This window comes from Drosophila serrata, unplaced genomic scaffold (assembly GCF_035046125.1).
Source record: "Drosophila serrata isolate PLE 108 unplaced genomic scaffold, ASM3504612v1 contig_240, whole genome shotgun sequence".
Taxonomy (NCBI): domain Eukaryota; kingdom Metazoa; phylum Arthropoda; class Insecta; order Diptera; family Drosophilidae; genus Drosophila; species Drosophila serrata.
Window position 1 is genome coordinate 1,511,222 of NW_028257138.1, and position 14,661 is coordinate 1,525,882.

General features: G+C 40.3%; 3 protein-coding genes across 14 annotated transcripts in view; 1 reads left to right on the forward strand and 2 right to left on the reverse strand.

Annotated features, from left to right (window-relative positions):
- The window catches only part of Fas3 (fasciclin 3), a 292,347-nt gene that overhangs the window by 27,425 nt on the left and 250,261 nt on the right, over nucleotides 1–14,661 (forward strand). The gene's annotated exons all lie outside the window — the stretch shown is intronic.
- The window catches only part of LOC110178111 (uncharacterized), a 140,364-nt gene that overhangs the window by 17,758 nt on the left and 107,945 nt on the right, over nucleotides 1–14,661 (reverse strand). For all 6 annotated transcript variants that reach the window (XR_015271102.1, XR_015271101.1, XM_020945125.2 and 3 more), the window contains one exon: nucleotides 11,572–11,792. Coding sequence is in view for 4 of the 6 variants with exons in the window: in XM_020945125.2 (XP_020800784.2) it covers nucleotides 11,572–11,792 (221 nt within the window). In the remaining 2 variants the exon portion in view is untranslated. The remainder of the gene's footprint in view (nucleotides 1–11,571; nucleotides 11,793–14,661) is intronic.
- Ptp36E (protein tyrosine phosphatase 36E) lies at nucleotides 4,791–11,554 on the reverse strand. Of its 3 annotated transcripts, none has more exons than XM_086830391.1 (2): nucleotides 8,327–11,554; nucleotides 4,791–8,086 (listed from the first exon to the last, which is right to left on the reverse strand). In XM_086830391.1, the coding sequence occupies exon 2, from the start codon at nucleotides 8,000–8,002 to the stop codon at nucleotides 5,945–5,947; it is 2,058 nt and encodes a 685-aa protein (XP_086686517.1). In that variant the 5' UTR covers nucleotides 8,003–8,086; nucleotides 8,327–11,554; the 3' UTR covers nucleotides 4,791–5,944. The 3 variants fall into 3 exon arrangements, with proteins under 3 accessions (XP_086686517.1, XP_086686516.1, XP_020800772.1); XM_086830390.1 differs by having other exon boundaries at nucleotides 4,791–8,089; XM_020945113.2 differs by having other exon boundaries at nucleotides 4,791–11,554.

A 14,661-nucleotide genomic window follows, 5' to 3' on the forward strand; every position in this document is an offset into this window, starting at 1 on the left:
CCCGACTGTGAACTTATAAAACATTTTTTTTCTCATGCTTTAGTCCCCGTAATCTGCTTAAAAAGAGAAAATGATAACAATTATAATTAAATTTTGTGCATTGCCTGGCTGTTATGAATGCATATTAGCAAAAACCCCTTATCTCTGCCTCTCATTTTTGCTATTATTTGAAAATATATTTTATGCGGTTTTTCGCATTACATAATTGCGACTAGTTACCGTAGCTTTGCACATATGCTGGTATAATCGATGCCGTTGCTATATAGCTTTTATTGATGGCATGTATGCCTGACATTAGGCAATCAATAAGTATTTGATTATAATTGTTGATTTGCAATTATTTGGTTGGATGTAATGAATAAATTACAAATCGCCAATCAATGCATTCAACCAGAAGTGCGTGTAAAAGTAAATAGAAAATTAAAATTCTTGCCTATTTGGGTTTCAATTGCCCGAAATTAAAAATTGAAAATTATTTATTGCAGAAGATTTTCGCCTGCCAGTTGACGAAATCTTAAATGGCTAAACATTATTGTGCTTTTTAATGGTATTTATATAAAATGGGAAATTTCAGCTAAAGTTTGTTTGGAATTATTTTAAAGTGTAAAGTAGAAAGTATAAAATTGATATTTTTGAATGCGCTGTATTTCGCTTTGATCCTTTAAAAATATGTTTTTATTTATTGTTCCGTTTTTCGACATTCTTCTGGGAATATTTCCCTGTATTTTTGTGCTCCCTGTGTGCTCTGTAGTCTCTAAAGTTGTCAGTAATTTCCGCTGCTGCCACTTTGATTTTCCTTCACTCCGCCTCCACCGCTGATTGCCATTATAATAAGCCATTCTTCATGGCGTTTCTGGTTCTGTTCACCACTCCTTGTTTAGCTAATTCAATTATGCGCCGGTATATGCCATGGTTTCCTCACCTGAAGGAGTGCAATTGCCATTGCCATTGCACTGGCAGTGGCTGTTGCAGTTGCAGTTGCAGTGGCAGTGGCAGTGATGCCTATTACACACCTGTATGCACACACTTCCCCTCACTCAGTCACCCAAAGGCAACCGCACTCGCACTCGCAACGAAACGAGTTTATAATATGTATAATAATAATATTAAAATGATGGCAGCATATTGCAAAAGCATGCCGCCATTTATTTGCGCCAGGAAAAAGGGGCGGCACGTAATGGAAATGAGTTAAAAAGTGTTGGCCTTCAGCCTTTACACACTCAGCACACACATAATGGCAGGAAACGGGGCCAGAAAGGTAGACGGGAGCTGACGCTGACTCCATGTACTCGGAGTGAAAATGAGTGGCACTAATTTGATATGACATGAAATTAAATTTAAATAATTAAACGAATGCTATATGTGCGCTCCTGGCATCGCTTTTCATAGCAACGATGACGACTAGTTTTCAATTCATTTAAAATAAGCCTGGCTCTGGACTGGAGTTAAGACGGAAAACAAAAGAAACAGATTTTCTCGGGGAAAGGTTATTTTTTAGAGAAAATAACTTAATTTAAGCTATAAAACAATGAATGCTGGTGTAGAAATAATACTGAGTATTTACGAATACATATAAAAATTAGTAGCTATTTACAAATAATCAAAATGGCTTGCAGCTCAGATTTCTTGATTATTTATTATTGAAAACACTACTTGCAAGGCCCCTCGGGGCCCAATTCAGCTCACTTCACTTAAATGTTTTTGAAAATGCTCTCAAATAAAGCCAAAGCTACTCTTTTAAGAGGAGCAAGGCGAAAACAATTATGTGAATATTAAAACACTTGTATTCGATTATTTTAGCCCCGGGGGACCTGGCATACTTTTCAGCGTGAGCTCTGTGGTGTCAATTCGCAATTAATACAAATGCGACTGTATAAATAATTATTTGCCAAGTGTGTCAATCAATATATATATTTAAATAGCTGCAACAAACTCCCCCTGGTTAGGCAAAAAATGGCAAATCAAAACCAATAACTCAATGCGGCGAGCCATCGACAATGACCTGTGGGAAGGGTGTAGAGTTGGATCCGTATTGTTGTGCATGTCAGGCCATAGATTTAATTAATGTTAACACGACGACTTTGACATGCACACAATGCAAATAGTTCGGATGCTCGACACTCACACAAAGGGACGACGAGCAGTGCTGACTCTTGGCTCTGTTGATGACTGACAAATTGAAATGGTCGCTCCTGGCCGCCTAAGAGAGTGACTTCGGCTCTGAATATAAAGCTGCAGCTCTGCAGTATATTGCTCTTGTGTGCTGCACTTGTCTAATAATATCTATTGTCTTGCACCCATACAAGGAATTTGTACAGAGAAAAACTCGGGGGAACCCAACATTGTTTTTTTTAGATTGTTAAATTATGTTCCCTGTATTGTATAATTATTTCGTTTTTAAAGTAATTAATTATATATTATAAAATTTCGAAATAATTGGTACATATTTTTCCACGGAGATTGCTTGATTGACTCGGCTATATCCGCCGATCAAGAATATATATATGATTTTTAGGGTCCGACTAAAATTATAACACCTTGAAGGGGTATACAAATTCTTTCTCTAAGTGTAGACTTTCTTTGGCTCAACGAAAGCTAGCTTGTCATGTCTCTGGTCCTTGCAGCTGCCATTTGGTTTGTTGGCACTCTCAAGTTGACTGGCCGGGTTTATTGTAAACATGTGTGATAACAACTAAGGATGTTTAAGGCAACAACATCAGTAACAACGCAAACGCACACTACGCTCTCATCCATTAAAACAGTGATTTACTATCACTGGCAATCCCGAGCAAGGCTAAAGTGTGACCAACCAGAAAACATCGTCAATGTATCTATGCCCAAGGAACAGTAAACATTGCTTTGTCTCACAAACTAATCAATCAAAAGACCCTCAAGCTTTTAACCTTCTTTCTAACATGTAAAAAAAAAATTAACTCATTGAATTTCTCATATTCCCTAACAAAAGTTCCCTTTAATTGTTATAAATTAATAAAAAAAAACCCAAATTTTGAACAGATTTATAAGCTTAGCTTGGCTTAGCTATGAATTTTCAAAGCTTTGGTTTGTAGAATAAATTGTCATATAAATATATGATCAGGAATGAGAATTTGTATACCTTTGCAGGGGATTATAATTTCAGTCTGCAGCTTGTAACGCAGGGAAGGAGTCATTTCCGACCCTATAAACCATATATATTCTTGATCAGGGTGAACAGATGAATATTTCTAGGCATGTAGGAGAGAAAACAATTTTTTCAATAATTTTTAGGGGCTAATTACGTTTTAAACACATTTGAAAAATCGTCAAAAATTTTAAAATTATAAAACTTATATTTGAGTATGCAGAATTATTAACCTATTAAAAACTAACGCAGCACTGAATACCTTATCGAAATTAATGTATTTTTGGCTTAGATATGAGTTTTTGAAGCCTTGATTTGTAGAATAAATTGTCATATAAATATAATAAATAATAAATAATAAATATATGATCAATTTTAGTCTTTAGTCTTTTAGTCTTTAGGCTTTCCGAAGTTAGTTCGCCTCTTGGTTTGGGATACTATCAAAAACTAATAAAAAAAACTTGTTATAAAACAATTTATTTAAACTTCTTTAACAGACTTATATTTTATGTTCGTTTTGTTCAGTTTCCGGTATTCGGAATTGCCATAAAAATTCCAATTTTGGCAATCCAATTTGATTCACTTTCATAACTTTATGTGTGGCCCCATAAATTTTCGAGCAAAGCCACTAAATTAATTGCCACTGACTTTTTAATTAACTAAAACTAAATGTCCTCCTCCTCTCCTTAAGCCCGCCTGCAATTTGCTGCCACGCGCTGGCTTTTGTATTAATATCTCGTAAAGATAAATTTTCCAAAACGAAAACCTAATTGGTTTATTTGTCTTGCATAAAATTTCGCCCCGCCATGGCAATAATTTCCGAACTGCATGATATTTCACAATTAAACAACAATGGCAAAAATTTTGGGAATATACATATATATTTAAGCGAAATGAAAAAAGAAAAATATTTTAATGGCAATGGAAAACTTTGTGCCAGACAGGGTGATATTCATTTTCGATTTCAGCTTGAATCGTTTATTCTCAATCGCTTTGATTTGTACACAATTTTTCAATTTCATATTGCGGATTTTTCCCGTTTTCCCAACCTCTTCCTCTCCGTCCTGACTTTTCCGCTGATGTCATTGCGCGCCACGAAGTTTTACTATTATTGCTGTTGGTTTTTATTGCCGACTAAAGCAAAGTGTGTTGTCATTTATCGATTTTATAGCAAACGCACCTTCCCCATTCTGGGTTCTGTCACCCCTTACCTCATCGGTTACCCGCCGTGCGCTCCGTGCCTTATCGAGAGACCATATCTATATGGACATCGCCTCTGTTTGATTTGCACGCATTAAACTGTAATCTGGTCAAGGTTTTATATGCCCTGTATGCGGCTTTTTGAGTTGTATTCCCTTCGGGATCATCGCTTAATGCTTTGTTTACACTCATTTCCATTTGCCAATTCATCTGGCCCCATTCATTGGCCAAATAATTTCAGTCGCTAAGAGCGGAATATATTTTGATTGATTTTTCGATTTTATGACTCAGCTGAAGAATGCCAAAAATTGTAGAGTATCTAGATCATCTGTCTGTATCCAGATGTATAGGCTGGGAAGGAACATTTTCTTTGTTTTCCTGAAGTGTTTCAAATATTTAAAATTCCGTTATTGGACTTGTTATATAAAAGATACCCAAAACCAACCCAACCAAATAATACACATTTCTATTGCATTTTCGTTTCGTTTCTTATATATATATTTTTCTTGGCTTATTCGATTTAATTCGTTTCGCCTGATCCAATACGAGTTTTGTGCTATCTGCTCACACATGTTGATTGGTTTATACAAAGGATTAACATGGACATACGCTCAACTATACACAGTTAAAAAATCAATTAATTAAGAGTTACAACAATATTTATAAATATATGTTTGTAGGTAGGTCTGTGTGTTGAATGAATAAATGCGAAAATAGTATTTTCAAAATACAGAAAAATCATGATACAATCATACATAATTATGTACTTTTCTCCGAGTGTTTTATATGTGTGTGTTTTTGTTTGTGTTTTGTTTTCTAAAAATAAACAATATATAAAGTTTGTTTACTTCTGTAGTGCGAAGTTGCCCCTTTTGGTGCTATAAATATTAGTTTTGTGTTTTTTCTTGAATATTTTTTGGATTTTAACATGAATAAAAAATAAAGTTCTGTTAACTGTTACATAGTACATAACATTCATATATGTATATATATTTTTATGTATAAATAGATCATTATAGGTATATGTAGTTTAGATATATATCAACAATTGCCCAGGTAGCAAGTTCTTTCTGTTTTGTTCTTTTTAAAGAGTAAACGTAATAAACTACAGATATAAATATAAATTGTAATGGTAATTGTTATCTTTCCTATAGTTTCCTCAGCTCCCCCGATATATCCCCAGAATCGCCATCACACTGTTCACTTCCTTTCTGTTTATAACAAACAACAACTAGGGTTACAAATGGCACATACATTTCAGATCAAAAAGCTTATACGGGGTATATATATAGCATATATATACCCGTAGGTAGTAGTATCATGTTTCGTGGTCATAAAACAAGTTTAAAAACTGGCGCGTGAAATTATATTTCTACGCTCATAACAAAAATGTATCCCTTCCTTGACGCACTTGCTCTCTCTTCCTTTTACCTCTTTGTGGACAACAAAAATACTCAGTATTATTGCTTTAAGGCGGCGTGTGTGTGTTGCTCCTAGGATTTTAAAAAGAGAACCCAGGCTTCAAATATATGGACCACAAGTATCGTTTTGTATCGTCTTCTGTTAACCATTAAAGCACCTTTCCAGGGCATCCAAAAAAATAGTAGTGGCCGACAGCCTCACTCACTCCTTTTTGTTGAGGAAGTGCAGGACGTAGTGCAGGACCAGGTCGTAGCAGTACTTGTACTCGGTCATGTTCTCCACCAGCTGCGGACGATGGCGGCGCACCGTCTTTACCGCTTGGAAGACATCGACCTCGCCGTGTTGGATGACCTGCTCGATGCACGCATTCGCGGCACAGTAAACACCGGCCCGACTGCGACCATCGGGCGAGACAACGCACACGGGTCCGTAGTCGACCTTGTTCCGCCAAATCTCCACCATGTTCATTAGGTAGACCAGCGAGTTCGTAGAGCTGGGCACCTTGTGGCCCATGGGCCAGCACGTCAACTGGAACAGTTGGACGGTTCTCGTGGGCGCCTTTACGCCGGCCATCATCTCTGTCAGCGAGACGATCTTCTTGTTGATCTTGAACTCCCACTGCTTGATGTTCGTGTAGCTCTTGGACATCACATAGTGCACGGAGAAGACAGGGCCGTACTTCTCCATCTTTGACTTGTTCGGCCAGAAGGAGGGATATTGTTGCGACTGCGACGGTGGCTGGCACAGGACCACCACTGCGGAGCACTCCTGGTCATAGACCAGGGACCAAAATTCACCCAGCGTGTGCTTCATAGGCCACTCCGTCACTATATACTCCCGGGGCTTCGTGTAACCGTCTACGAACACCGAGTTTATATAGTCCGTGAAGGCATTGCCCTGGAAGGAGGTCAGGTAGGGTCTGAAATTATCCGGCGGCACGCACAGGACGTCCCGGTTCTTCTCCCGATTATCCGCTCGATGACCGCCTGCACAGTCGCCGATGGTGAACCGCGGGGTCTGCTTGCAGATCTGATCGTACTCCGCCTGGTACTCGTTCATCTTGGTGCCCGAGTTGCGCCTGGCCTTGGCCTTCAGCCGATCCGATAGCTCAGAGACGGGAAACCAGGTTTTGCCGCAGATGATGTGCTCCTCCAAAGTGTCGTAGATGAACTTGTACTGTTCCACGTTTTCCACAAGGCCCTTCCGTGACTGCCGCAGCTTTTTGAGGTAGCCAAAGACATTAAAGCACTCCTCTTCCTCGGCCAGTTCCAGGTTGGCATCGATAGACATATAGACGCCGGACCTGCCACCGCCATCGCTGCAGTGCACCAGGATTGGGCCGCGCATGTCGTCGCCGTCCTTGATGATGTTACCCACCACCAAGCGGACCCTCCGACGGAACTCCAAAAGGGCATTGGAGAAAGGACACGAGTGGGAGTACCACTCGGTGTAGTGGAACTGCAAGATCAGGCGCTCGTCGGTGACCTCCTGTTTCTCGTTCATCTTGTACAGCCTGAAAGTCCTTATGTGGAAGTTGGCCAATTGCTCCTCCCTCACGATGTTTATGTAGATGTCGCCGTACTGCTCGTGGACCTCCATGTTCGGTGGCCAGTACTGGTGGCACATCACCTTGGCAAAGTCGAAGGTCTTCGTCAGCATTACGATGGCGCTGATGTTCTCCTGCCACACCATACGCCAGTAGGCCTGAACGGTCTCCTCCACTGGTCCCTGGGTCACAATGTAGGCATTCGGCTTGAGTAAGCTGTCAACGTAGGAGGCATTCACGTAGTCCGAGTCCTGCAGCCCACCGATCTTCTCCAGGACAACGCGATTGTAGTCGTAGGGAATGCACTTGGGGTTTTGGTTCTTCTCCTGGTTGTTCTTCTTCATGGCATGCCGACAGGTGTTCGTCTCCACCTTGGCGGCAGTCTGAAACTCCAGTTTGTAGAGCACCGGGAACTTTCTCCTCAGGTCGCAGAGCTTGAGGAAGTGCCTGATGTCGATGGGCCCCATGGGTATCGTCTTGGACAGGGAGTTGTTCTCGTCCCGGGCCTCCAACTTGATGCGATCGAAGGAGAGCAGGCCGCTGTTGAGCATGCTCAGCTTGATGGTGTTCGGGATGGAGACGATGGCTCGGCTCTTGCGCTGCTGTTTCTCCACATCGTCGTATCGGGCAGATGACCTCGACCTGTGCTTTCCACCACCAGCTTTTCCGCCGGCCGATGCCGAGCTGCCGCCCCCAGAGGTCGCCGCCGTCATTTTTGCACCTCCTCCCGCTGTGTTTCCCTCGTTTTCCGCCTCTGCTGCTGCTAACTTTCCCACAAGCTGCTGTTGCTGCTTCTGCTGCTGCGTTGTCATCATCAAATCACGATGCCAGAAAGTGTCGTCGTCGTTGTTGTTTTTCGATTCGTGTATAGAGGAGGAAGTAGTGTGTCGATTAGTCCACTTGCCTCTGCATTTTGAACATTATTTCCCTGACTTTTTCTTATTATTTTCTCTCGCTTCGGGTTAGTACATTAGTGGCATTCCAGCAAAACTTGGGGGTTAGTAATGGTTGCTAGTTTTGTTAGCTAATTTGTTCACCTTTTTTCTTGGGCTCTATGTGCGTTGCGATGCGCGTTTTGGTGTGGTTTCGTTATAAAAAGAATTTCGTGTATATTCTGTGTATATTCTTCGTATATTCTGCTGGTTTTTCCTTCCTCCGTCTCGTTCTCTCGCTGCCATTCACATTCACAATAAAACACAACGAGGCGATTTTCCTCGTTGCTGTGGCGAAAATCGTTCGGCGACTAAAAACTGCTGCCGATTTGCGTCGAGGAACTGGCGATTTTCCTCCACAGCAACTTCGTCGTTGTCGTTGGGAGCGCGGAATGCCGAGCCAGAGAGCCGAAGAGTGGGAAAATGCCGAGCGGAGAGCGCATTTTCACCATACAGCATTTTCACCCATGTGACTCTGGCGCCCCTTGTTGGGCGCTCGGAGCTGGACGGTGGGGTGCGCCGGTATTTTTAGACAGCGCGGGCGGACAGCGCTAATTGGTCACAGTGGTTTTTCTTTTCAATGAAAAATGTATTCCATTAATTTTTGGGAATTTTGTAGGTTAAAAACAAACTTTTGGTTAGCTGGAAAATCTTAGAACAAACATTTCTATAACTATTAAGAAATTTGATAATAATTCTTTTAATTTTAGATTTTTTTTTTTTGTCAAACATGGCAAAATCGATCCGGTTGCTAATGCCAATCAATAATATGACTTCTTCACTTCACACAAAACTAAAATTATAATAACCTGCGAATGTTTTTTTTAACTGTAAAAGTATAATAAAATGTTTATACAATTTTATAATTGCATTTATTTTAGTATTTAGCATTTCATAACATTGAAAAACCATTTTACAAACACTGTTCAATTCACTCTATAGTATGAATGAAAATTTCGATTTTCCCATTGCCTGCTCATTTCGAGCAGAGCTAAAATTTTCCATCTATATGTATTTCTCTCCTGATTTTTCAGACACTCTCTCTAGTTTGGGGAATTTCTCCTGGCGCCTGCGCCTGGTCGAGTTTTTCACTTTTTATTTTGCGTATTTTGTTCGTTGCCTATTGTTTTGTACGAGGCGATGTGTAATTGAAAATTCCGCAGGTTAAATGAGGAAGTGACGTGGATTCTTTTCGGTTAGCATTTAACTTTCCATATTGGCAGGGCTGGGCAGCGGAGAGGCGGGACCAATCACTCTCGAAAAATATGTATAAGTTTTGAGCGTAAATATTCGGAATCAGTAAATTTACATTTCCTGCCCGCAGCCAGCCAGCTGTGTGGTTTGTTTGATATTCTCTGCTGCCAGTGTTATTATCGCCCCCCTTTGTTGTTTTGACTTGACTTTTTCCTGTCTTTCTGCTGTTTTATTTATTTATTTTTTTTTTTGTTTTTTTTTTTTTTTTGTAAATTTTGTATTTCCGCATGCACTTTGTCTGCAAATAGCATTTTGGCACTGGCCCACGGAAAAAACAAGAGAGGAAACGGAGGCCCGTGAAGACCAAACAACAAATTGCAATTGCAATTTCGCGTAATCTTGTTTGAACCCCATCCCCGCGGTGGGATTCGAGGTGGCCAGTGGCCACCGAAAAAATTCGAATTTCAAAATAATTACATGAGAATCCGACACGAGTTTTAAAATAAGCCAAAGGAAAATAAATCAAATCGAGTGCCTGTGCCTGTGCACTGACTGACTGAAGAAGGTACTCTGGTTTTTTTTATACAAAAATTTGATTGTCATCTGGCCTTGATGCATGACACATTCAAGTTTGATGACCTCACGCTGATTTAGCGCCCAGAAATGCGACTGCAAATTCAAGTTCAGATGCGTTTGCATCTGTAATCTTGATTGGAAAAATCTTAATGGTATTTGCATATTGGGGAAAATTTATAAAATGTATATTATATTATTGGTGGAAGTTCTGTTCGAATAAAAAAAAGGAAATTTTTGATTGAGCATAAATTTGCCACGAAACAATATTTCTCTTATGCATTCAACTATCTATTTGCTATGCATGAGAAATACCCCTTTCGGGCTGAATTTTTGGTTTTAAAAACATCTAAATTGGGAATATACAATCATTCATAAATAAATTTAATCCTTGAATTAAAGATTTCATTCATATACACTCTTTTATTTTCATATAAATGAAATTTTATGCCTCGGATTTTTCAAGAATAGGCTTTCTTAAGGTAATACTAAATGTTATATACTTAAAATTAATAATATAATAAAGTTGTATAATATATTCTATTTTATTAAAAATACTCCCTTACAATGTTTTTAAAAATGACGATTAATTGTAACGGGTTTTATCTTTGTTTTATTTTATGGCTTGTTACCATTTCTCATCGAATTTCCTCTCTGTTTACCGTGATATCATCGCCAGATTTAGTCACTCTTCATAGATTATTTGGCAAGGATATTTGCATATATAGCCAATTAGCATCTTACCATGAAATCGATGCCTCGGCCACCCAAAATTCTCTTTAGTGCAAATCCATAATAGATTCAAGTATTCGCCCCATTAGGTCCAGGGAGTTGGCCACAGCCATCGAAAGCTCTCTGCCAGAGAGGAGTTGAGGGCCGGGGTGGGCCTAATTTAATATATATGATCCGGTCGGTCGGGTCACACGAAAATCCCGCAGCAAAGCCGCTTGGCAATTGTAAACTGTAGTAGGCACCTAATTTGCGAACTGTTGAGCCATTAGAGGGCACAAGGTGCCATCAGAATCCGCCCACAGACCCATTGCCTCGAAAACCCCTCAGAAAGGGCACTTAAGTACATAACTGCCGAGACACGACCACCTCGTCACCATTTTCCCATGGACACTGTGGAAAAAAAGGTGGGCAAATTTCTAAAGGGAAACCATTGAATGCATGAGACAAACATTAGTTTCGAAACTTTGTAACTAAGCATAGAAAAATGTTATAATCGTCTGCTTATTTGTGTGTCTAAAGCTTTTTAACACGTTATAGGAACTAAAAATATTATTAATACATTGAATTTCTTTCTGTGCCCACCCATACTTTCCTCTGCTGCACATGTTTATGGCTAAGCCAACAAAGCGTTGACTGCGGTTGACCGTAGTTACGCGTACAATGGAGTCGGGAAACCTGAGGAGGGCACCCGAGCGGGGGCGAAAAGGGACGGGAAAGGACCTCGCCTCATCAGCGACCAAAAGCCCCATGTAAGCTCCTCAAAGGACAAACAACCCTCGGACCCGGGGACCGTTCAACTAATTAGCATTAAATCAGCTGCAAGAAAGCGGAAAGAGTGGCTCATGACTTACCTTGCCAAATATGGTGAGGCCGCCGTGCTTCATGTTAAAGGTCGGGGCGTCCGCATAACTTGAGTCCGCCCAGGGGGTGTGGCAGGTGGAGGTGAGCGTCATGTACCTCACTCCGATGGCATACAGGGTGCGTAGTACTGCCAGGGATCCTCCGAGCGAATGACCGCCCTCCACGCCGGTCAGAGAGCAAAGTTGCTGATTCTTGTGAGCTTCGATAATGTCTGTAAAAGAGGTTGTAAGAAATTGTGTATTCTAGCTCATCTTTTTTTTTAATTTCCCTTCATATTTATTCTAAATAGAATTTGTCAGAAAAGTTTCTACATAAATTAAGTGCTACTTTTTATATCAAAGAGTTCTGGCCAAGAATTAAACAAAAAGCTTTTTAATTTCATGACATGTCTACTGATTTCCATCCCCCTGAACTGCACTCCCTGGGCAGACGAGTGGCTAAAGTGCTTGGGGTTTTGTGGATAAACTTCAAACTTGGCCACGACTGGCATTGTTTTTTTTTTTTCGGCCATGAGTAACATTTGTTGTTCTGCGGCCTGTCACTCGCTCGACTGCCCTGCCTCCCATCGAGGGCAGAGCTCTCAGGGCACGGTGCATTGTGGCTGGTCCTACTCCGGACTGAGCTAGCCCTGGTCCTTGTCAGTTTATCCGTTGGCCAACAAAGCATTTCGCTGTGCCATGCAATATTCACGCTTGTCTTGGCCCCAGAAAAGCCTTGATCCGTTTCTTGACATTTTATTCAGCTGTCAACGAGCACTTGTCAAAATCCTTGTGCATTGCTCATTCATTCATTGCATTCATTGTTTTAAGCCATCGAGAAATGTTATGCTTAATTTTAAAGTATATAAAATAACAGAATATTTGTTGGAGTGGTCAACAGTCAGTGGAAAAGACTAAATGACTTAAAATAATCATTTAGTTTAGAAAGGACTTCTTCAAGAGCCTCAACGATTTCGTTTTGAGTGTGTTCATGAACTTGAACTTGTGGCCGAAAGTTTAAGGAATTTTAAATATTAAAGATGATGTTCTGGGCTCATTTATACATTAAGAAAAACGATTTGTAATCGTTCGAAACCTTTTATTTAATTTAATGTGTTTCGTATTATGTACAAACCTCTTATTAATTTATTTCCAAAAGTACATGGAGATCCTTTGGAAAAAGGTCCAAATATGTCATTGATTGATGTGTAAAACATTCCCTTATTTTAATGGATTTGTCAATCACCAATGTTGTTCCGTTTTATCTGCAACTAATTGGAGAACCATGTTTCTGTACCAAGCTTTGCGCACTTTTGGGTCTCCGCAAATGGGTGTTGTTCCCATTCCCAGAAGCTATTCAAATCAGAGGTATTTTGTGTGCCCAATTTTGATAACATTTCGAATGTCTCGCACACACTCCACTCCCCTCCAATGCTCGGTAAAGGCCAAACGGAAAGCGGGTTAATAAATTTTGCCACATAACGAAGGCCAACAGGCATTATTTGCTAGGCGGGGGAGTCGAAGGAGCGGGGTAACTGGAAACTGGCAACAGAAAAAGGACTCAAAACCAATACACAAGGACTGGCGAAGTTTTCATAGCTATAAGCAAATAAGCTGCAACCAAAATCAAAGGCAATGTCAGGTGGAAGGAAGGAAGGGAATTGTTACCACGGATGCTGCTTACTATAGCATTCACTGCGCAAAAATCTAAATTTTATGTCGTTTAAAAAATAGTTAAAATTTGACAAAAAATTTATGTTTTTGTGATTTTAAAAAAGTGATTTCTTTTACCATTCTTTACAATGCATAAAATGTTGAGTATTTTATAATTTACTGCCCAATATGCTGGTATCCTAATACAAGTCAACAAAGAAAAGCTTTCGAACTTAAAATTAATGCATTTTTGATCGATTGTACTTTCGTACCCGATGATCTTATGGCAACTGTAAGGGTATACAAGCTGGTGCTCTAGAAGTTAGCTTTATTTCTTGTTTTATAATTTTTTTAGTGCACTTTTCTTATACATTTTCTTCGCTTGCTGTGCATTGTTGGGAAAGGCCAAAATACCTGCCACAAGAAGAACCTGGTCGATGTCGGAAACGTCGTAAAACCCTAAAATATGGGGCAAATAAACAAATGTACCAGAAACCAATACCAATACTAGGGAATCCTTCTCAGGAATCCTTCGCTGGCAGTCAAAGGCACTAAAATACGCCACGTGAGCTGAAGTTCAATTTTGTAGCCGGGGCTTTGACTCCGGCCTTTGGTTCTGCTCCTGCATGTAATTGTCTGTGACTGCGACTGTGTGACGGTGACTCCTCTTCTGTTGTTCCTGCTCCTTGTCCCCATCGGCTCCTCGATTTCTGGCGACCGGGGCCGTAATGTATAATAGATGGCCGTCCTCGAATCGGATGCGAATTGAGGCAATTCTTGCGGAGCATTCGCTCGCCTGCACACGCACACAGGAGAAGTGTTCCAATACATTTCCAAATGAAAATCCCTACCGAAATGCCACTTGACGCAATAAACCAAAAGCAATGGCAACAGCGAGCAATACAAAAGGGGAACAATGAAGGCAGTAGAATTCAGATTGCCGAAGCATTAGATACTCTTCAGTTGAGCTCCATTGAGCTCTGGTTAAAGTTTTGTGAGAAGCTATTAAATATCAGAGCTATTAAATAATACTTGATAATGAGATAATTATAGCCCTCGACTGACACTTATAAACTGTACTACATTTTAGTGAGTGTACTTTCGAGGGTGCCAAGCTTTTTGCGACCAAATGCTTCTTTCCTTGTTTTGTTTTTTGTTTTTTCTTCGCTGCAACTGAATGCAATTTTCTCAATATCCTTCTTCTCGAGGCGCTTCAGTGTGTTTGGACCTGTGTAAATTGAAGTTTACACTTTTGAAGGTGAAAATTGAAAATTGCAAATAAAAGCGATTTGCACATTGGGCTGTGCCAAATGTTAAGTAGCTGCAATGCTGATGCGACCACTGGCAGGGGACAGGAACGAGAAGGACAGTACTGCCACAAGGATATCATCCGAGGGATATGCAATCGCATTCCCCGAGCACTTTCTGCATGTCTGCTATGTTTATGGA